Source organism: Erpetoichthys calabaricus, chromosome 3, assembly GCF_900747795.2.
Source record: "Erpetoichthys calabaricus chromosome 3, fErpCal1.3, whole genome shotgun sequence".
NCBI classification, from domain to species: Eukaryota; Metazoa; Chordata; class Cladistia; order Polypteriformes; family Polypteridae; genus Erpetoichthys; species Erpetoichthys calabaricus.
Window position 1 is genome coordinate 256979390 of NC_041396.2, and position 24156 is coordinate 257003545.

The 24156-nt window shown below is 35.3% G+C and overlaps 1 protein-coding gene across 1 annotated transcript in view; it reads right to left on the reverse strand.

Annotated features, from left to right (window-relative positions):
• Positions 1-24156, reverse strand: part of smarcc2 (SWI/SNF related, matrix associated, actin dependent regulator of chromatin, subfamily c, member 2) — a 97525-nt gene that overhangs the window by 57087 nt on the left and 16282 nt on the right. Inside the window, exons 2-5 of the mRNA XM_028798106.2 lie at positions 9563-9682; positions 1167-1252; positions 860-941; positions 293-385 (exon numbers count right to left, since the gene is read on the reverse strand). Coding sequence (XP_028653939.1) covers positions 293-385; positions 860-941; positions 1167-1252; positions 9563-9682 — 381 coding nt within the window. The remainder of the gene's footprint in view (positions 1-292; positions 386-859; positions 942-1166; positions 1253-9562; positions 9683-24156) is intronic.

Consider the following 24156-nt stretch of genomic DNA (forward strand, 5'->3'; position numbering starts at 1 on the left):
AAGATATCTCACATTACAGAAAATGTTATATAAAGTAAAACGCTATCGGTGGATAAAGTTTGATTATTGTGTTATTTAATAAGCTGCCCTGTATTTGCTTGACATAATTTATAATTGTAGCATAAATGCAAAAGGTATAATTTTAAAGAAAGAACTGAATGAAGCATTCCATAATATTCACCGAGTTAAACTTTACAGGTGCACATATCATTTGTACTGAATAACTATGCTTACATCATGTCTCTTACAATATGGATTGTCAGGATGTTAAATATATCATGGAAAGACCTACTTGGTGCCGCTTGATGATGTCCTTCAACTTGCTGAGAAGTTTGGGCTCAATATCAGAACTAAGATATATGTTGGGTCTTGATAAGCAGTTGTTCTACAAAAGAAAAGTTGTACATTTGATGCAAAGAAACTAGAAGTACAATAACTGAAGATGGATGAATATGTTGGCGGCACGGTGGCGCAGTGGGTAGCGCTGCTGCCTCGCAGTTGGGTGACCTGGGGACCTGGGTTCACTTCCCGGGTCCTCCCTGCATGGAGTTTGCATGTTCTCCCTGTGTCTGCGTGGGTTTCCTCCTCTGGTTTCCTCCCACAGTCCAAAGACATGCAGGTTAGGTGGATTGGTGATTCTAAATTGGCCCTAGTGTGTGCTTGGTGTGTGGGTGTGTTTGTGTGTGTCCTGTGGTGGGTTGGCACCCTGCCCGGGATTGGTTACTGCCTTGTGCCCTGTGTTGGCTGGGATTGGCTCCAGCAGACCCCCGTGACCCTGTGTTCGGATTCAGTGGGTTGGAAAATGGATGGATGGATGAATATGTTCAAAATAAAAATAGTAATTTAAAATGGATCCTACCTGCACTAAGGATTTCTCTATTGTCATGAACATCTCAACATTACGGTCCATTCGTGATGGATTCTGGAAATCAAATCGTCGCCTGGAAAGAAAAAGATTTAAATGTGACCCTGCCCCTTTGTCCAGAATATCCCTCTCACAATAGCACTGATCATCCAGACTTGCTTTTTATTATCTTAATTATGTACTGTAGATTAAATCTTTGTAAAGACTTAAACAGTTTCTTTCTTCACATGCTACTTTTTTCAATGTTGGAAGTAATTACAAAATTAAAACAACATGCCACAAGTCTCTGTGCTATACTCACCAGCCCTGGTCACTCTTGAACTTATACGCTGCAGCTAAGATATGACACAATGCTCCTCCAGATTTGAAATCTAGGAAGCATTTCATCTAAAAAGAGAACACAGACACGGAACATATTTGACAAAGAATTTTATTTATATGTGAAAAAATGATCTTCTATTGAGAGGTATCTTTCAAAACGTTATCTAAGCAAATAATCAAGAGAAGAAAAGAAGTAGCTGTAGCAGATTTCAATGAAAATGAAACTGTGCTCTTCCCTAGCATGACTTACTCTAAAATGTTAAAACTTAACATACTCTAAAATGAAAAACTGTTTCATAACTGTAACTTCTTGTTTCAACAGTAAATTATTTATTTGATCATAGTGAGTAACAATGTACAGTAACTTGATTTCTTAAAACACCCGTTTCTCGAGTCCTAATGTTCGTGAATACCATAGTTTAGAAAAAAGAGCACAGTGAATTTCAAGTTGGGTTGAAGCTACTAAAACCTTAAAACAATTTTTCAGCCTAATTGTGTCCTTTTTTACATTTGATTTCACACCTTCATATTAATTATTTCCCTGACATCATTAATGTTTGCTTGCATTGTGTTGCACTGTGAAACTCAAATATTTGGCTTGTGTGGCTACCTACTGTAGCTGGGAATGGAAACTAGAATATAATTTTTCCTTTTCTGATACTTAGGTGCTTTAATAACATAAATAATTTTGCTAATTAAATTTTACAATTACCCCTACACAACCCCGACTGTAGCCTCCCTTTTTTGTTTGCATATTTGTTGTTATTCATTGGGTTCCTGTGTAATTAATGAACCCTGCTCACAGGATTTAAATTAAGCACAATTCATACACACAGATGTTAACTGCTGTGAAAAAACAGTCACGAATCAAGCACAAGCGTAATAGCTGGATTATTTAAAAGGCTGTGATGCATTCAGACCCTGTCAAGGGGAAATTCAATATATAAACGGATTCACCATTTTACTCTGAAGGCTGCCAATATTACTAATGAAAAAGCAAAACTGTGCAGGAGGCAACCTTTAGCAATTGCGTTTACCATACTAATAGTTTACATTTACAGTATAATGCTTTTTCATATATTGTAGAAATGGCTCAATGTAAGGAAATATGCTGAAATTCAGCTTCATATTTTTTAGGGAAAACAAACTAAACAGTCTTTAAACATAGTATGTATTTTCACAGTACCATCAGTTGCATGGAATTTGACTTGACTTAGTTGTGTGAGCCTCACCATAAATAGAAATGAAGAACATAATACCAATAATGATCACCATTTGCCAATAACTCTAAAATACATCTGTAGACTCGCCTAAAGACAGCAGTGCATAGGAGAACTCCTCGCAATTTGGCTGAACCTGAACTTTTCAATAAAGAGGAGAAGGAAAAGGATGAATCGAGAAAATCCACATTGTTAAAGATGTAATGCTGCATATCAAAGCAAATAGAACTTTTTTTTTATTATTAGTTTTCCAAGGCCTTTTTTGGCACAGTGGTTAACGGTGCTGGCTCACTGATCCTTCATTCTTGGTTTGAATTCTACACTCCACTGTTATCTGCATTAAGTTTAATCTTCATATTTGCATGGATTTTCCTCTGGACACTCCGATTCTTCTCCCACATTTCACCCACAATGGCATGCAGGTTAGGTAAACTTTTGAAACTAAATTAGCCTTAGTGTCATTGCGTATGTATGTAGGCAAAAGCCCTGCAACACACTAATACACTGTCCTGTCTTGATTCCAGTACTAATGGGACAGACTGAGGCATAACACGACACTGAATTGAATTAAGTGGGTTTCAGAATATATGTACAAGGAATGACAGAAAAGTTTTAAGATATACCAGAGAGGAGAATTCTATCATTCTAATTTTATAAGTTGCCAATGTCTTGCTGCTATGTATTAAAATAAGTAAATTATACAGGTGCTGGTCATAAAATTAGAATATCATGACAAAGTTGATTTATTTCAGTAATTCCATTCAAAAAGTGAAACTTGTATATTAGATTCATTCATTACACACAGACTGATGTATTTCAAATGTTTATTCCTTTTAATGTTGATGATTATAACTGACAACTAATGAAAGTCCCAAATTCAGCATCTCGGAAAATTTGAATATTGTGAAAAGGTCCAATATTGAAGACACCTGGTGCCACACTCTAATCAGCTAATTAACTCAAAACACCTGCAAAAGCCTTTAAATGGTCTCTCAGTCTAGTTCTGTAGGCTACACAATCATGGGGAAGACTGCTGACTTGACAGTTGTCCAAAAGACGACCATTGACACCTTGCACAAGGAGGGCAAGACACAAAAGGTCATTGCTAAAGAGGCTGGCTGTTCACAGAGCTCTCTGTCCAAGCACATTAATAGAGAGGTGAAGGGAAGGACAAGATGTGGTAGAAAAAAGTGTACAAGCAATAGGGATAACCGCACCCTGGAGAGGATTGTGAAACAAAACCCATTCAAAAATGTGGGGGAGATTCACAAAGAGTGGACTGCAGCTGGGGTCAGTGCTTCAAGAACCACCACGCACAGACGTATGCAAGACATGGGTTTCAGCTGTCGCATTCCTTGTGTCAAGCCACTCTTGAACAAGAGACAGCGTCAGAAGCGTCTCGCCTGGGCTAAAGACAAAATTGACTGGACTACTGCTGAGTGGTCCAAAGTTATGTTCTCTGATGAAAGTAAATTTTGCATTTCCTTTTGAAATCAAGGTCCCAGAGTCTGGAGGAAGAGAGGAGAGGCACAGAATCCACGTTGCGTGAGGTCCAGTGTAAAGTTTCCACAGTCAGTGATGGTTTGGGGTGCCATGTCATCTGCTGGTGTTGGTCCATTGTGTTTTCTGAGGTCCAAGGTCAACGCAGCCGTCTACCAGGAAGTTTTAGAGCACTTCATGCTTCCTGCTGCTGATGAACTTTATGGAGATGCAGATTTCATTTTCCAACAGGACCTGGCACCTGCACACAGTGCCAAAGCTACCAGTACCTGGTTTAAGGACCATGGTATCCCTGTTCTTGATTGGCCAGCAAACTCGCCTGACCTTAACCCCATAGAAAATCTATGGGGTATTGTGAAGAGGAAGATGCAATATGCCAGACCCAACAATTCAGAAGAGCTGAAGGCCACTATCAGAGCAACATGGGCTCTCATAACACCTGAGCTGTGCCACAGACTGATCGACTCCATGCCACGCCGCATTGCTGCAGTAATCCAGGCCAAAGGAGCCCCAACTAAATATTGAGTGCTGTACATGCTCATACTTTTCATGTTCATACCTTTCAGTTGGCCAACATTTCTACAAATCCTTTTTTTGCATTGGTCTTAATTGATATTCTAATTTTCCGAGATACTGAACTTGGTACTTTCGTTAGTTGTCAGTTATAATCATCAACATTAAAAGAAATAAACATTTGAAATACATCAGTCTGTGTGTAATGAATGAATCTAATATACAAGTTTCACTTTTTGAATGGAATTACTGAAATAAATCAACTTTGTCATGATATTCTAATTTTATGACCAGCACCTGTATATTTCAAACACTTGTGGTTTATATTGTATTGCATTACCACAAGTTATAACGCTATCACTGGGAAAAACTTAAGAAAGCTTTCATAACTGGGGACAAATTTGGGTATATCGTTATGACCAAAAATACAAAATACAACTGAAACAATGGAAACTTGTTGATTAGACAACAGTAAAACAATTCAAGGTCTAATGCATTGCTGGTTCCAGTGTTCAAAAATATTTATAATGTTGAGGGTGTGGTTTATATTAATTGTATGCCTCATAATAGCCCACACAAATTACATTGATTTGAGCTGGTGTTTTCAGCAGTCATTCACAGAAAAGTGAGGAGGAAAGCTGTTGACCATCTCTTTTTGGATTCTTAATAATGCTTATGCTCACACTGCACAGATTGCAATGGCCACCTTGTAAACTGTATATTTGACAAAGATGCCAGATCCACCCTACTGTATTTTTCAGACATTGATGGTGTAACTAACACATGTGTCCCAATCAGCAATTTTACCAGTGAAACCTGTTTGGTTTTAAAGGTGCTTCTTTTACTAGATTAAGCTCAAAGCTTTCTGATTACACCCTATTATGTATTATTTTTGTTTTACTTAAATACTTTTGGATACAATACCTCATGAAAGTTAAACAAGGACTGGCATGTTATGTCTTCATTTCAGTGTATACATCAATAACATACAATTTCAATGTACTGTATGTGCAAAGACTCTTGATTTTCACCGACACATTTTAAATCCTTCTTAGGAGGGTAAATCTAAAAATAAAGGCAATTTGAAAATGACATGGTAACTGCAACGGACAGAATCTTACGCAATTCAACACGGTCATGATGGGGTACTGTATAGGTAGTTCCAATTAGTCTAGATGAAGTAACAGACTGCACCATTGTGGAAATAATACACCATAGTGAGATTTCTTTGGGCAGAGAGAGTGAAACCTGTTCTTTAATAGAATGCAGGATGTTTATTTTTGTATAATTAAAAATATACATAATCAAGAGTTTTCAGTTATGTATGAAGGATTACTGTAGTTGGGCATTAAATACAAATTGAATTCTCTCATACTGTTTAAACCTAGTTCATCTTACATGAATGACATTTATGCCACATATTTTAGAGCTCAGGTAGATTATGCAGGTTCTTTCAAGATGAATGACTCCTTGGGTAAAAGTTGCAAGAATTTTCTTGCTTTGTTTTCTCATAACGTATTCTGATCTGAAAATATCAGTATAAACGGAAATAACACACAGTTTGCTCCCAATGGAACATGACTCATGTTTTAACATATTCAATATGAACACATAACAATTCTCTAAAAAGGCTATTCATTACACTACACTGTTTTTCTTTTGTCTTAATTCTCACATAAGATTTTTTTTCTGGTTTGTACAATGTTATATACTGTATACCCTGCCATTCTATCTTAAACTCTGTGAAGTGCCTTGAGCATGGGAAAGGCGCTATATAAATAAAACATATTATTATCAATCTAACTTAATATTCCAAAGTTCCAATCATAGTAACTGTCTCAAAAATTAAAATCCAGTAGACAGTGAGATAATATATAAATAAGTATAACCAATACAGTCCAGATATTCAAAAAATGTCCAAATATAATAAGGTAAACAAAATCATGCCAAATGACACCTTTTATTGGCTAACTAAAAAGATTACAAGATGCAAGCTTTCGAGTCAACTCAGGCCCATGAAGAATGTATCTTGTAATCTTTTTATTTAGCCAACAGAAGGTGTCATTTGGCTTGACTTCACATTACATCCATTATGACTAACATGGTACAACACTCTAGTATTAAGGTAAACAAATATATACAAATTATCTTCAATAAATAAACATGCTAAAAAGCAATATAAATAAATGTTTGTGTAGGATTTTTTGGAATCGCTCACTTCACCCATGAATAAGTCAGTAGTTGAAAATATTTTTAGATTTGTACCATCAAATTAGTAGATTGTTTTTAAGTATCTTTAGTAAAACTTAGGGGGCTTCGCTCGCCAACCCCCGTGTTTGGTTTTCCAGATACACACTTTTAAGATTTTTTTTTCTTTAAATTGTAGCTATTTCATTAGTTTCACTTTTATTTCAGAACTTCTGTAAAAACAATTTTTGTAATTTTGCAAGTCCCAATATGCTGAATCTTTTTAATGAGGTCAATTTCTCTGTTGGGAATTTCAGCACAGACAAAATGATCTACATCATCAGCAGTTAATAATTTTTCAGCAGTAATTTTTTTTTTTACAAAGTAAAAAAGTAAGTAGAGTTCTGCATTGGACTCCTGTCTGTAAAGTCGTGCTATTTTCCTCTCACAGTTCCAAAAGTACATGGGGTTACCAAGGTGATACCCCAGCTTTTGTCTAGGTTTTTGTACAAGGGCTAGACAGAACGTTTTTGACTCCTGGGGTAAATGTAACTTTTTAAATAAGCAGACAGATAAATATATATACATGAACAAAGTAACCAATAAATACATGTGTGGTAAACTCCGTTTTTGAAATTCTCAAGATTCTTTATTTGTCACATGCATGGTTATACAGGACAACACGCAGTGAAATGCATCCTGATCCACTTATCAAAAACTGTGCATAGTTAGAAGAGTATCAGATTAACAAAAAGTCATAGATTGAAAGATAACAGTATAGTAGAACATAATAAATAAGTAAAATTATGTGAATAAAGTAGAATTAAGTATTAAATTGCAATAGTGTAGTAATTATTGTGCAAAACCAAAGTTAGACTGGTGCATTGTTAAATGAGGCAGTTTGTTTGTTTGCGCTACTGCGATCTTTACTTTCTTTTTTTATATTTTCTAATTTTCCTACTTTCATATCCTTTAACTTTCTCCACATGTGTATAGTGCCATTTTTTTTTTTTTGAGCCTTTCTAATTTCACTGGTTTCATAGTCTCTAACCTGCTCTGCATGTGTTTAGCGCCAACGTTTGTAAACGTCATTATGAAGTTCAACTTTGTCATTTTACTCATTGTCTTTTAATTCTGAGCCATACAGTACAATACATAGAACAGAATAAATCCTCAATACAGTATAAAAATAAAAATTCTAGAAGTACGGAGTAGAATTTCACATTAGATGATATCACATAATATGATTTGGATTTGTTTTAAGTCCTGGAGACCTCATTCATCAAGCTGCCTCCCCCATTTTTTCATTCCACATCTGAAATAGCGCTAATCTGATGAAAGCACCCCTCATTCCCACGTCCCCATTCATCAGGGATGACTTTACCTTAGGCAGGCAATCTACAATTTAAAGAGATTGTTATTTTCTTGTGAATTGTTACATATGCATTATTTTCACTTTTACTTTAAAAACTTTTGTAAAAACAATACTTGTTTCTTTATTTCCTGCCCAGCGCGAGGTTACATCTCTTTCTTGCCAGACGTATAATACTGCTCGTGTTGTGAAGGGTGTTGCGGCTGAACGTATGCTAAGGATATGCCTTTGGATCATTTGCTGTCTTTTTGCTGCTTGCTAGCTGCCTCTTTTGCCTGTCGCATGTCGTTGTTTTAAGAGCTGGGAACACATGATGCTTGCCTGCCAAAAGCAATCCAACAACTGCTAGCTTAGAGGTCTGTTGACTTGTTTTAAATGATGGCTCACTGCCTGGTCTCGTGTGACGTTGTAAAAGCATACCTGTCTTTTATTTCTGGCCATGGTCGTGGTTGAATTCTTTCTTGCAGGATGTATAACGCTGCTTGTGTTCGGTTGGGGTAGCTGCTGTCGCAGCTTTCTCCACATGTGCATAGCGCCGTTTTTATTTTTTTTGAGCCTTTGTAATTTCACTGGTTTCATAGTCTCTAACCTGCTCTGCATGTGTTTAGGGTCACTTTTCTCCGCGCTTTTCTTTCTTCTTCGTTTAATCGTCAACATTTCATATCAAATATTTTTTTGATATTGCTTGAAAGTAGGGTGTGTCTTGCAAGACTGTCGTTCTATGTTCCCGTGAGACGCACTGTGGCAGGTCTCTTTTGTCTCACAGGTCTTTAAATTATCTTCCGAGAAGATCACGTATCGTAGACTATCAGGACAGGGGACAGGATTTCTTTTTATAATAGAGATATATACTTTGATAATCAGACATTCTAAATTACTGAAATACATAAAATAGGGCTGTTAGATTAAATTATCTTGCAATAATCTTTCTACCACTTTGCATGCATTTTACTGTGTCTTCAGCAGTGCTTGCATATGAACTCTTTTTTTGCACAAAACGTTAATTACACTTGAAACAAATACTTCATTTGACAGAAACCTTTCATTTAATTATGTAATAGAATGCCATTCCTGAAATGAAAAGGGGGACTGTCATTGCATTTTCAGTATCTTAGATCAAACGTTCTCTTTGTTTATGTAGTGGAATTACTGACTTCACTAAGATTACCAGTACTGAGGTTAGTACATTACTATTATGTGGGATCAGTTAGTAAGCTTAAAGAGGGTGCGTAGTGCATTTTAATTATTATGTCACTCAGTTGGAATAAAACCAAAAATTTGTTAAAAATCATTGCAACCCTACACTCAAAGCATTTTCTAAAACATTGTATAAATTAATGGTAATTATCATTTAGATAACAGTCCAAAAACAAATTCACTTAAAGGAGAGGAAACTGAATACAATGAATGTCATGAAAGATCACTTTACAATTCTAAAAGTGCCATCTGCTCATTTAGCAAATTATTAGCTGCATTATCTGTTAAGTACTAGCAATGTTTATCCACTCTATTTTAACATTTGTAATACAGTACAATCATCAAGTGCTTTCATACATTCCTTTACCAACCATAAATTCAACTTACTGGAAGCTTGGTGAGAGGTGCATTGCTAACATGTTTCCCAAACACCTCCTCCTGAAACTGCAGCAGCTGTACCACCAGGCTGGACAAGGACTTATTAGTAGGAGGCTCAGCTTGGATGTACTAAGTGAGACAAAATGAGAAAGTGATAGAGGTGGTACAAGTAAAAATACAGAGGATTTCATAAATCATTCATGCCTATGTACAGTACATATTTTATGAAACAGTTTGGGGTCCAAAAAATAGTATGTTTGAAGAGAATTGATGTAACACTTGAATCAAGAGACAATTATTTTCCCAAAACACATCAGAACAAAACCAACATGGGCAAAGTAGAATATTATAAGAAAATTTCAGGAAGCTGGCTAATAGTATTTTTACTAACAAAATAACAAAGAAATCATTCACCCATTTATCTATTTATTTTCTCTTTTTCTGCTGATCTAGTTCAGGATTACAAGAAGCCAGAATCTATTCTGGCAGCACAAAGATCAAGCAACCCTGCACGGGAAACCAGCAAAGAGAAAAAGGTTTCTATGTCATAAAACAAATACAAATGCCAGTATCAGAAATACTCTGTGCCAAAATGCCTCCGAACATAAGAATACTGTACCTTTAAACAAAATTGGGAGTGTGTTCCCCTCGACCTTCTCATATACTGAGATAGAGGAAAAGGTCACCAGAACCATTTCCAGTTGCACAATATTTCTCAAATATCACAACTTTGTTTCTCATCATAACTAATTGATAATAATAGTACACAATCATTTATCTTTATTTATAACCAAACTTCATATTAAAATTGTGGTGGAATTTTTTCATGATTACATAGGCATTACCTAGATTATGTGCAAAGTAAAAAGAGTTATAGTCACCTAAAACATCGAAAAAGTGTTAGTATTACAGCAGAGACTCGCTTATCTGACATAAACGGGCCGGAAGAACGTCGGATAAGCAAAAATGTCGGATTAATGGGAGGTGTTAAGAAAAAGCCTATTAAACATCAAACTATGTTATAATTTTACACATTACGAACCTAATAATCATGTTTTACAACAAAACAACAGAAAAAATTAACTGAAAAAATGAACTTAGTTACAGAATTGTCTGAAGTTAAATACAGTATGTACTGTACTTAAAAAGTTCAGTCCAGTGATGATTTAAAGAAATTTTTGATCATAGTCTGCTTTCCTGACGAGTGCCTTTTCTTCGCAGCCAAGTCTCGCCATCTTTGCAGCATCATTATGTCGATTCCTGTAGCTTCTTCTTGTTGCTCAATGTATTTAATTGCAGTTTCTAGAGCCTTAACTCCGTCACTCATATAGTCAACATTCGTACGAGCACATACTGTTTACTACAGCATTGTGACTGCGTGTGTGTGTGTGTTTGTGCTGTGACGTGCGTGCTGTAACGTGCGAGTCCCCGTCTTGCACCCGAAAACACAAAGCTGAGTCTCAGTACTTTAGCAACACCAGCTTTAATCAGCTTGAAACAGGAACAGCACGGTTATTTATTGTAGCGGGATCTGCCACTCTCCTATACACAGACACAGCAGTCAGGCAGGGCCGTAATACTGTGCCCTGCGCATTTATAATGTTCATTGTTCCTTGTATCACCCATCGACGGCAGACGCTTATAGCATGTCCGTGATCTTTTCGGATTCACTTTTATGGCGAACTGCTACTGCACTGGGAGACTGCTATTGCTTTGGGACACTCTTCCGCGTGTCGTCCCGTTGGGTGGAATCCCACTAGAGTTTAGAAACTCACTCACACCAGCCATGATTCTTTTCAAAGGTAAAGTGCAGGTTAATTTGTTTTATGTATTTTTACTTTATATTTTGTATTAATCATTTTTATATGAATAGTTTTGGGTTGTGGAACGAATCATCTGAGTTTCCATTATTTCTTATGGGGAAATTCGCTTTGATATATACCAGTGCTTTGGACTGCGAGCACGTTTCCAGAACAAATTATGCTCGCAAACTGAGGTTCCACTGTAATTAGCTGCGGTAGAGTCGGGAGCAACAAAAAATAGACCACGCTCACACTCGCAACTTGCAGTTCTTGTTGCTGATTAATGCGTTTTTTTTTTTTTGTGGTGCGACGTCGGATAATACGGAATGTCGGATAAGCGAGACTCTACTGTATATAATATCTGTTGCAATAAATTGCTAGAGGTAAAACTATTTAGCTACATTTAATTATGATAATGATGGCGGAAATAAAAAAAAAATCATAAAATTAAATGTACTACAAGGAACACAATGGGAACGTAGCAGCTTATTGTTTCCAGTACATCTGTATATTTACATGGCATGTTCAATATTTACAAGTTATTGTTAAACTGATGATGTATAAATTAAAATAAAATTAATAATAGTTACAGTATAGAAAGAATATACGTTATATTGAATACAGCTTTTAATATTGTGTACACATTTATATTTTCATGATGCAAAAAATTCGGATGTTTGTTTAAATAAAATACTACATCTGGGTTGAGTAATTTTTCTCAAATTTCATATCTGTTTGTTATCATTATACATATCTATTCAAAATTTGAATCATCTATCTGTAATTATAACCATAGCTTACCTGAAAATTCGCAAAAGTATTCATTTAAAGTACCACTTCTGGTTGCTGGAAGTGGTTCAAAAGTTCATAAGATTCCTTATTTTTAATAGAAAGTAGGTACAAAATCTCATTGACCTAGGTCAAAGAGTTTTTGAGCTATTTTGTTTACATTCAGACAGACATAATTTCAAAAATGGTATTTTCAGATTCAGGAAGGTCTAAACGTCAGGATTCATCAAAATCTCAAAGTCATTTTTTTCATTATTACTATATTTTATCATATGTATACAAGAAAGTAACAAGAGCAGCAGCAAAAATTATTCACAATGTTAGTAACAATTCAACATGTATTACACACTAAAATTCAGCATTCTGATTCCGTCAAATCTTGTATGTTTTAACCATTCCTGCCTCCTCTGCTTTTGCATACAGTCTATGAAAACAGTAAATACTCTTTTCTTGTAAAATTGACTGCTTGTTGTACAGACAGTTATGGTGAAATCTGCTGCAAGCACCAAGGACAATACCACCACTGCAAACACAACACTTACCATTAACAGGTCAATCTACCAACCATTGAAACATGGATGTTACACTGCCTCAAAATAGAAATGCTGCTGAATAAATAACTCAATTGTATTGCAAAGTTTAACTGTGCTTTTCTCACAGTACTGATAGATAACTCAATTAACCCCTTCATTAACCATCATCAGAAAGACTAACCAAATGGCTGGCTAATATTATCTACAATGTACACTGTAAACGTATATCAACGGTTGTAAACGTGGGTTCCACAGACAGCTTGTGGTTCCCAAATGTAAATCAAATGGTCTGAAAGGTGACAGTGGTTGTATTGCTCAGATATATCAGTCTATTATATAGGTATTAATACATAATAGCCAACAGGCTGTCCAAGATCTCCCATTATGAAATGAACTTTATGGGCCAGTTATAGTGCATGTGATTTCTGTAATAACACTATTTTAAGACCAGACAGCATAGTACAGTACTAGCAGGGAATGATCTTCAGATCCAAGAGTTGTTGTAGTTTAACTAATCAGCAGGTAATTCTGTTGTGGTTTATTATCCTGGATCAGAATTGGGGTGGTTAGATACAAGTTACTTGAATCACATTTTTACCATCATCATCCCCTGTTAGGAACAATGACGATACGATTGATAGCATATCACATTAAGATTTTTCTTTGTATGGCATTCAATAATGAAGTGTACAGTACAGACTTTGAAAGCCTGCATTTAACTACACTTCACTTCCTTCAGATATTTGGATTATGATCAGCTTTGAGTTAAAGATTTTGTAAAACGTTAATATAACAATGAGGAATAAGCTCTGTGAGTAGTCATTATGGCAGGATTACAGTAAAAACTGGGTTGCTTTTGAAGTAACATACATGGGACTACTAGGTATATCAACATATTTCCAGGTTGGGGTTAAAGTAATTCATAACGTTATTATTCCCCTATTGACAACGTATTCAAATCTTTCAAATTTATTGGTCTGTGAGGAAGGGGCAGTGGCTATTCTATGGAGAATAGTGCATGCAACAATGAATATGCTGGATATGGATACTCTCATGGTTTTTTTGGGGGCAGTACCAATTATCAATATGTTACTGGATCGGCCAATTCTAATACCAATCCCAATTTTTTTTCTTTATTGCTTTAAAAAGCTTTTACACTAAGCTGCATAACTAGAGTCAGAGATGCCTTATGTTCTATATTAAAGTGTTAACTATTGTATTTTTATAATTAAACTACAGATCACAGGTGTTATTTGTTCATTTTTTTATTAACAAAATGAAATTCTGTAGGCTTATTATTCAGTGACCATAAACATACTAAAATAAATACAATTCCTTTAAAATAAATACTTTTCAACTAATAAAATAGTTACTGAAATACCTATCCATAAAGAAAAATGCTTTTCACAATTGTAAGCTGTCACATTGTTTAATTTCTTCTGTAATGTACTAATCTGAAACAAAGCTTAATTTAAAAAAGTAGTTTTCTCCATCTCTAACAAAAAATATATATATTCTCACACATTGATTAAATTAATTTATATAAGCAGTTAAACACTGATTAAATGTAAATATACTAGTACATATAGGTTTTGTGCTACAGGTTTTTTTGTCGTTAAAATATGCATTTACTATATTTACACTGTTCCTAATTCTTGAGGGGTAATTATAAATATGCAGTGTCATTAGAATTATGCAGTACTTGTTTCTTACCTAAAATGTACAATGTATGACAGACACACACAGATAATTAACATAGTACAAACCTTTGAAAGCTGAAAATCTATGAAATGTTCATAAGATGTTTATAAAGAAAACACAAGGCTAACATTCTTAACAAGTTTACAAGTATAACAGACAATCACCCTTGGTATTTGAAGTTCATGACTGAATAACCAATGTTTCTTCTACTGCCACCTCTATTATTATCCAGGCTTGTTCTGAATTATTTGCAAAAAAATACTTGAGATTGCACTGATCCGATACAAAGTATCTGTATCGGGTCCATACTGGGAAAAAATGTTGGATCGAATGTCACAAAAAAGAAAATTAAGAGTTCGGTCTAGTTCTCCAACAAATCTAACCTGAAAAATCACAGAAATGCTTGTAGCCCTTTTAATATGACACATCATAAAAGATAACTAAATTAGTTCAGAATAGAAGCACATGTAGCCTAATATTAACCAAAGAACATCATTAGTAATGCACTTACTACTTGCAGTAGAATTATAAGATACTTTAAAACACTCAAATCTTCTTATTCACAACTGGAGGATATGGAGGTAGAACTGATTATTCTGCCTAAACATCTAAAGCAAGATGTTCTTACAAGGTGGAATTAGTAAGAATTAAATGATTGAGAGTTTTCAAGCACATTAATGAGCCTTACCTGAATATTCAGTGGGGGCAGACCCGCCAGCCACTTTGATTGCAAATGAATGGGGACCAATGGAGAAAACTTTGCTGTTTAACCATTTGAGGAGCTGACAAGGTAGATAAGCTCTTCATCTACATTTTCAGCTGACATTATCCCCATGGTTTGTGTGCCTAAATATCTTCTCACTTGAGAAAACAAGGTATATGAGGTTATGAGACAATGAAGGGCAACCTACTTACCCCTGGGAAAAAATGGTTTAGGGACTTGGAGGCTATGCAATTGTACTCAGTTGCTTTCATGTTAGATCCAAGATACAAAGACCCAGTCATGTATGATTAAGCCCCTCTTTGTATGCAATTGAAACAACTGGGCTATTAAATTAGCCAAAAATGAAAGCTTAATATTAAAATATTAGTATTAAAAATAAATACAAATTCGAACACAGGTAAAAAAAAAATCCAAGGAGCAACATGTCATGTACGTTTGAATGTATATTTATTTTCCTCAAGTGCTTATGATTTTGCACATTGTCACTTAAAAGACACATGTGAAAACTCAATCAAGTGAGACACTTAAAACACAGAGGCCTTCAGAAGAATGCGATATACTGTGTATGAAATTACAGTATATGATCAAAATAGAACTGGTGACATGTCACACTCCCTGTAATGCACATAAGGAAAAATTTGTCCCACATGAAGCAGTGACTAGACAGAAGCATTTGAAAATAAGATTTTTTTGTTTTTAAAGTTGGAAAAGATGAGGCAATATAGTCAATAAGCTAAATAGTTACATGCAGATAGCATTGTTTTAAATCTGAAAGTGACATTTATTTCCAGTCAACGTTATAAAAAGTCAGTTATGTATACCTTTTTTGTTTATCTTGAGGTGTACAGAGGTTTACTTATTTTGCATAAATTCAACCTTATTGTAATATTTTTCATTGAGAGTTAAATTGAATAAAACAAAGCAGCAGTTTTGTAGACGTCATGTTGTTGGGTTTCTTCCTGTATTATAGTGTTTATTTAAACATTTTTAGGATAGTACTTTTAGATTGTCATCTTAAACAAACTGCATTGATGAAAATAGCTAATTTAAACCATAATATTTATTAAAGGGAAAAAAATATTTGATTGATATTGGTAGATACCCATCATTTAAATATTGGGAACAGTATTGTAAAGGAAAAGGTGGCACTGTGCCATCCCTATTTCCAATTTAACCAATGCTGTCGCAATTGCGTACTTTTACCTTCTGCCAAAAACACAAAAAGACGTTAGAAACCCTTCCAGGCCACGGCATTGTTTCTGTCTTACATTATTTTGTTCAATTTATTATTATTTTTTTTTTACATAGCACCATGTTTCATTGTCCTATTCAGATTTTATGAATCATCTTCAAGGATTAATGATGGTTATATTTTGCTTATAATGAATACAGAAACCTTGTATATGAATATCCACAACTGTTCAAAACAATCTACTCTTTTGTCTACAAATTAAATTGTATGTATGCATATTTCTTTAAATTGTAACTTCTTTTTTTTTAACTAAAAATATTACTGTCAGAATATGGGAGTTGGGATGGGTGGTGCTTTCAGTCCAAGTATAGCCAATCTTTGTGTGTCATATTATGAGTCAACAGTTTATATAATTCCTTACAACCCATACATCAGTCATACTACATTTTGTTTATGTACTATACATATATTTTTGGTTCGGAACATTGATGTTGAGGAGTTACTGTACCTCCTAATATATCTTGCAAATTCAATTACAAATAAACCTCTATTGCTTTTTAGGATGTCACAGTCAATAGCACCAACAGTTATTTTAGTTTTTTTTTATTATTTATGAAAACCATAACCGCAATACTTAATTTCTTAAGTTTCATCCAAAATGTTTAACAATCAACTTGTCTTACAGCTTTTTTCCAGTTATAGTCGCCTTTGTTCAGAACAGCAGGAATTTATCAACCTGGCTAATGGCATGAAATTAAATTTTCAACATTGAGGTTATTCTAAGAACTGCATCAACAAAGAAATGAAATGTTCACTGTTTGTTAATAGAAATCTTGTTTTTATGTCACAACAAAAAAGCTCCAAGAAACAGAAAAGTATTTACTTTTTCAAAACAGGTCATTATTTTAAAACAATGGTACACCTAATACACTCAAAACTCAAGAAGACTTTAATAACTTCCTGATATGTAGAGAAGCTCATTTGATTTTTAATATTAATACTGTTCTACTGTTTGTTTTTAATTAACTGAATGTCCTCACATGCTTTCTCAAATACACTACTCATTTAACTTTAACATAGTTTAGCTTAGGAATGCATGGTGCACTGGTAAACAAAACACCAGTGTATCATTTTTTATTGTGGCTGACTGCATCACAACGTGGCATGCACTGGCACAATTGTGGAGACAAAAAAAAGAAGACCAAGATGCATTAAAAAAAGCTGCCCTAATATACGACAAACAAAATGAAGATCTGGTTAGGAAAAATAGTTCTCACAGGCTTCATCTTGCTATAGCTAAATCTGAATGATAACATGCAATTAAGTGGTGCATAGCCTACATGTTCTAAAACTAATAGCATGTGTGTTACAGGAACTGAATTTATATAAACGTGTATACTGCAGAAAATGCATGATGATATAATAACCATGGATAGTGTATTTGGATGGCAGTAGGGCTATGGCGAGTGTTGTTTTATTAATGTTAAAATTTACAGATTGATTTGTTACTATAACAAGTCAACCTGTAAGAAGAGCAGGCAAGTGGGACAATGAAGGAAGAGGAGACGAACCATATGCACTGAAGGAGCTTAAAAGGAGCTGTGATGAATAGTGCGGCAGGTCAGACCTGGCTAAGGAAAGAAGATGTTCAATGTAACTTGAAGTCTTATGAGGACAGAGATAGAGCTGCATGTCCCAACAGTGAGATGTGACCAGGATCCTTTCTTAAAGGGACAATACAGTCCCTTTCAAGGACTTTTAAATAGCTGCTTGTGTCGATGTGTCAGTCCTTCCCCGGGCTATGGAGTCAGAAGTTGGAGTCTCCAATTAACAGTGATGGGACTGGGCCTTATATGCAAGTCTCAAGTAAGCTCAACTTATAACGATGATATTGAAGCAAGTCAAGCCAAGAACCTGGATTTAATCAATCAGTTCAAGTTTAGGCACTGGTTTTACCCAAGCAAGTCAAGTCAAATCATAGCTGAGAAGACAAGTAAGAACGTGCTTTAATTTTCACTACTATCAGTAGTTAATCTAATTATGATAATAGATGTTAGTATACGTCACACACAAGTTAGGAATAGATTTTCTCAGAGAAAACAATTCTTAATAAGAAGCAACAATAATGGATAAAAAAAAAAACTTTTTTAGTTTGAAGTAATTTGTATATATAGTATTGATTTTCTATAGTTTCATATAAATGAGAAAATAAATTTTAAAAGGCCATGTCCATTTGCCAAACTTGCTAGAAGTATTTCCCAGCAAACATAAGGAGCAAGGCAGAAATAATCCCTGGACAGTGTGCCAGTCCCACAGCAGAGCAAATACACAGACACACACTAGGATTCGCCAATCCTCCTAACCTGAATTTCTTTGCATGTTCTCTCCCTTTTCTGTGTGGGTTTCCTCCCAAAGTCCAAACTCCATGCAGGAAGGATCCAGGATGCAAACCCTGCATGGAGGTACTTCTGAGTTAATATACTGTCAACTTCAGAGTATGGTTACATAATCAACTCTCATTTTGAAATAATTTCTTTACAAACGTTGCATATTTATTAATTAACTATTTCAACAATCCTCCATCATTTAGGATGTACTGTATTGCATTTGAAGAAATTTAAAGTTTGTCATTTATCTGTGAGCAATGTGGTCTCTTCACCCCTTCATGACTAAACACCTACTGAACAAGGTAACTGGATGAAGGCACTGCCACATTGATCACAGTAAGCTTTAGTTAGTTAAAATTGTAATCATCACTTCTTTTTTCTGCTTCATTCATTTAGTCAGTTAGGTTTGAAGTTATCAAAGACTTTGAACTTTCAATTCTTTGTATCCAAAGTTTAATACAGATGAGGCTTTCACATTGGCCAGAATAATAGTAGACTTGCACAGCACTTTGGGAATAGTATTTAGAGACACCACTTACTGTGACTGATAAAGCACTTATGATGCTCTAGCTGTTACTTTATATTTTATACGCTGTGTGATGTATGACACATTACATTTTTTTCTTGTCAAAATGTAAAGCTACTAATTTTTGAAGGGTTCTATTCAAACTCGTGTGGCTCTCACACTATCCATTACCGTGTTTTGTGCAAAATAGTCACATTTTACAAATGTTATGAGCAACTAAAAATAATGCATAGATATGAAAATATTAGGAAAATACCAATGACAATTACTCTGTGCTGCCAATAGAAAACATACTCGTGATGTCATTTAATGTAGGCTTGCAGATATTTTCCACAGTCTTTGATAATGACAATAAGGCAGCCCAAAAATATCCATTAAGCAAAATAAGCACATGCTTATAGCATCAAGGGAAAGGGGGCATTACAGAGATTTTACAAAAGTAGGAGAAAATTTTAAGTATAAAAAAAAGTTGTACGTAAGCACCAATAAAGCATATTTACATCTTTTGATGCAAGTACAGTATGTATGTTGAAATGCTACACATCTTTAAGGTGAGAAAACAATGGAATGAAAGATGTTATGCTTGCATCATTAGAACATCTTTTTAAAAAAATTGTCCACTTGCATCAGTGAAGGGCCCTTTAAGTTTCATTTTGATCGGTGCTGCTCCACATGGCTAGTTCTATATGTTTTCGGGACCCACGAGCACATTGCTTACGCTAGTGTTTTTCAATCTTTATGGTATAGTTTTGCCTTTTACATGAATTGAAAAATCATTAGCAATAACTGCAAACCATCATCTTGATTAAACAATTGGGATCAGGAGTCTCCCTTGATAAATTGAGCTCAGTTGGAAACAAGGAAACATATCGCACAACGTTGCTGACCCATCATGACCCACTCCCGAACCAATGACGGCAATCTGCGACCTACCGGTGACAATCCGGGTTGAGACCCAATGGCTAAAAACACTGGTTTAGGCAACTCACCGCAATAGACTCTCAAACCAGCAATGGCAACCTGCAACCCAATGGTTGCCTTACATGGACCAAGATCAATTTGTGCTACTCCCTACCAGCAGTTAAAGTATACGCACCAGTGACAAAGACCTGGGGCCTCATGTATAATGCCGTGCGTAGAACTCACACTATAACATGGCGTAAGCACAAAAGCGGGATTGTGCGTACGCACAGAAAAATCCAGATGCAGGAATCTGTGTGCACGCAAAATTTCACGTTCTTCCACTACATAAATCCCAATCAGTGTGAAAAGTAACGCACGTGCACGCGCCTTCTGTCCCGCCCCAACTCCTCCCAGAATTACGCCTCTTTGAATATGCAAATCAATATAAATAGCCTTCTGTGAAAAGACAATGGGAAAAGCACAGGGGAAAATATAAGAATTTCAGCGAATACCAAGTGGAGGCAAAGGAAAAACCTACTATTTGTTGGTTTAAACAGTGGTATAATCAACAAAAGAAAGTTGATCGAGTGACAGAGTGTCGGAGAAACTCGAAAGATGAAGTTCACAAAGTCGCACAGTGCTCGAAATAAAAAAGAAATCACATATCAAAGTCGCTGTGAAAAGGCAACTCGCAGCGGACCGTCTGAGTGTCATATGAAAGCTTATTAGGGTACAGACAAAAAAAAATGGCAAACAGTGGGGAAAAAAGCACGAAATGTCAACTTTAATCTCGAAATTTCCACTTTAATCACGTAGTTTATTTTGCCATTAAAGTAGAACATCATAAACTTCATCTTAAAATCGTTTATTTTACTAGTTTCTCAAATAGCACGACAAATGCTTTGTTCTGTATTTGATCTTCTATGTGCTCTATGTGTGTGAATCACTACGTGCTTCCGTTCTTTCTCTTTCTCCGACAGGACACAGAATCCAGTACATTCGAGATATTACAGCTCTCTGAATAATTAAAATACTGAGATGTATACGTGATATCTTTTTCATGATGATAGCAATGAAAGCATGTTATTAAACATGGGAACACGGTGGCGCAGTGATTGTTCATATCTCATGCAAGAGGCTTGCTGCGCCATGTGCGACCTTCGATGAAAGAATTTATTACAGAAGTACTGTCTCTTTCAAACGTACTTTTCTTTCTCCAAATACCCAATCGCCACACAATCAGCTCTGTAATAGACGTTAAGCCATCTGTAAGCTTAGAACGCCGATTCTTCAACACTTTTAAGGAACATTGAAATATCTTCGTAGTACATGTTTAATTATTCTATCCGTCTATCCTTCCAGTGTCGCGTCAGCACCAGCAATAATACAGCGCAAGGCAGGAACTATCCGTGAACCAGCTATACGCTGCGGCACCGTGTCCTCACATGTTTAATTATTAACAATGCAGATTATTTAAATGAAGTTAAAGTTTTATCTGTATACTATAAGCAACATATTTTGCTGCATTTCATCTTAAAAATGATTTTGTCATCATACGCACTTTATAAAGTAGCGCAGGATGTGCAATATTATAACTGTAGTGTAAGTTTACAGTGAGGTAATTGAACTTATAAGTGCAAACAGTTCTACAAGGAGCACTTGATGGACTGATTGAGTGCATTTATAGTTCTTGGGATGAAACTGTTTCTGAAACGCGAGGCCCGTACAGGAAAGGCTTTGACGCTTTTTGCCGTGGTTGAGGTAGTGTGTACTTGAAACTGTATGCCGATAATTCTCTTTCCGATCATCTGCTGCTGTGATTCACACAGTGATATAAATACTCCAAGTGGTGCAGTGAGAGTAATATGGAAAAAGATGATCCGCAGTGGCAACCCTTAACGGGAGCAGCAAGAAGAAGAACAAGATGCAGTGAGCGTAACAACGCTAAAGCAGTTATGGTATTTGGAATACTATGGCTATTCCCTGGACCATTATATTGCTACAGGTTAATTACAATCAGATGCATTACACTAATAAACAATATGCAGTTAATTTCAGTGTATTTATAAAGCTGCGTCAGGAATGTGGAGCTAAGAAAGAAAGGGTGATCACACAGGAACAGTAGCACTGTTTTGACGCTGGGTGCCGCCAGTCTGCAAAACCGAGCGGAGAAATTGCGTATGCCAAGGTATGAGTTACCGTGGAAATGTGTGTGGCTTTACGCCAAGTTTAGGTTTTATACATCGCGATTTGAGCGTGGAAACATTCGTATGCAACATTTCTGTGCGTACGCACCGTTTATACATGAGGCCCCAGGTCAATTGCAAAGACCTGTACACATTGTGACTGATAAACTGAAAATCTGACATACAGCCAAATGGCTGGTCCCAAATGGAGCCTTAAGTAGGCTTAAGACTATACTGTCTAATATATGGTTTGCACAGAACGTCCTATTTCAATGAACATATACAGTGGTAGAAAGTATTAAATCACATTTGCTTTTGTTACTGTGTTTGAGTATAATCAAGAATAAATCTATGTGAGTGGATTTTGTAGATTTAGATTAGATTTTGAGTAGATTTTTTTAGAGTAGTGCACTATGGAATTGTGCTTTAAGTATTTTTAAATCTAAATAATTTTACTCTTTAAAAAGTATATTTATTTAGTAAAGATCCAACTTTGTTACATTTCCAATGTGGGGTGTTGCAAAGTACAATTAACTGGCTATGTTCAAAATCCAGAGTTCACAGTGGCCAATTAAAATAAAACTACATGCTTAATTTTGGGGGTTGTAAATCAGGATCTGTAAGTGCGAAGTATTTTAGTAAGTGATATAATGTCCAAGTAATTTCCTCTTGCTCATTAAGTGGACACAAATGACACAAATATAAATCTTAAAATAGCAAATGTCACAAACCTAACAGAGTGATTCTTTGACAAACCAGATTTTAAAAGCATTTTGCTACAAAACAGATTTAAAGAATTTGTTCAAATGAAAATACCCTGAATTATCTTGTAACTCACTATTTTACCAGTACAGATACTGTATAACGATGTTTGAATTTTAATCTATAATAAGTAGTACCTTTCAGTTACTGGAGTCAAAATGCCAAGAAAATAATTTTGCAATGTGCACATGGTAAGATAAATTAGATAATCCATGTTGATATCATCCCTTACAAACTCTATGATGAAATCCACTCAAGAGTATAAAATTTCCCATATTTGTTGTTATACCATGTGTTCCCCATGTCCATCACACATTAAAATTCAAGGCCTGTATTGTATTTTGATATTTATGAATGCAAACTAGTTTGCTTAAATGATAGTTGGGCAACTACCAGTATTTTAAAGCTGCTGTTACTACTGTGGCAGTGTAGCATACTATTTGGTGGGCAGTAAAGTGTAGTGGTTAAGGCTTTGGACTTCAAACCCTAAGGTTGTAGGTCCCACCACTGACATTGTGTGACCACGAGCAGGTCACTTCATCAGTCTGTGGCACAACTGGAAGAACAAAAGAAACCAGTGGAACCAGTTGTATCTCAAATGTTGTAAGTCAACTAGATAAAGGTGTCAGCCAAATAGGTTAATGTATTAGCATTTATATATTTTATATGCTATTACAGAAAAAGGCATAATATTGTTTTCTTTAGTAATTAAAGTACTTCTAATAAAAAGCAGCTGAAAAGGATTTCTCTTTTGCTGTGGTAGCAAATGTATCGAGTACTGTGACATTTCACTGGTATTGGTATCAGAAACTAAAATTTTGGTATTGTGAAATCACTATACTGGAGTAGATTTTTTTAGTACTTTTTCCAACTCTGAATGTATTGTGAATGTTAAGTGGTGCATATCTGTATGTCATGATCTAAATTTTGGGTAATACTGCCCACCCCAAGTTTAGTTTAAAGGTTCAGGGAAGCAATTATTCTTATTTACTGAATGCAAGTAAATAATGTTTTTTTTATTCTTGTAATGCTTTCATTTTTTTATTGTTTAGTCTTCTTTATAAATGCATCCCTTTATTTATTCTTCTTTACAAATTT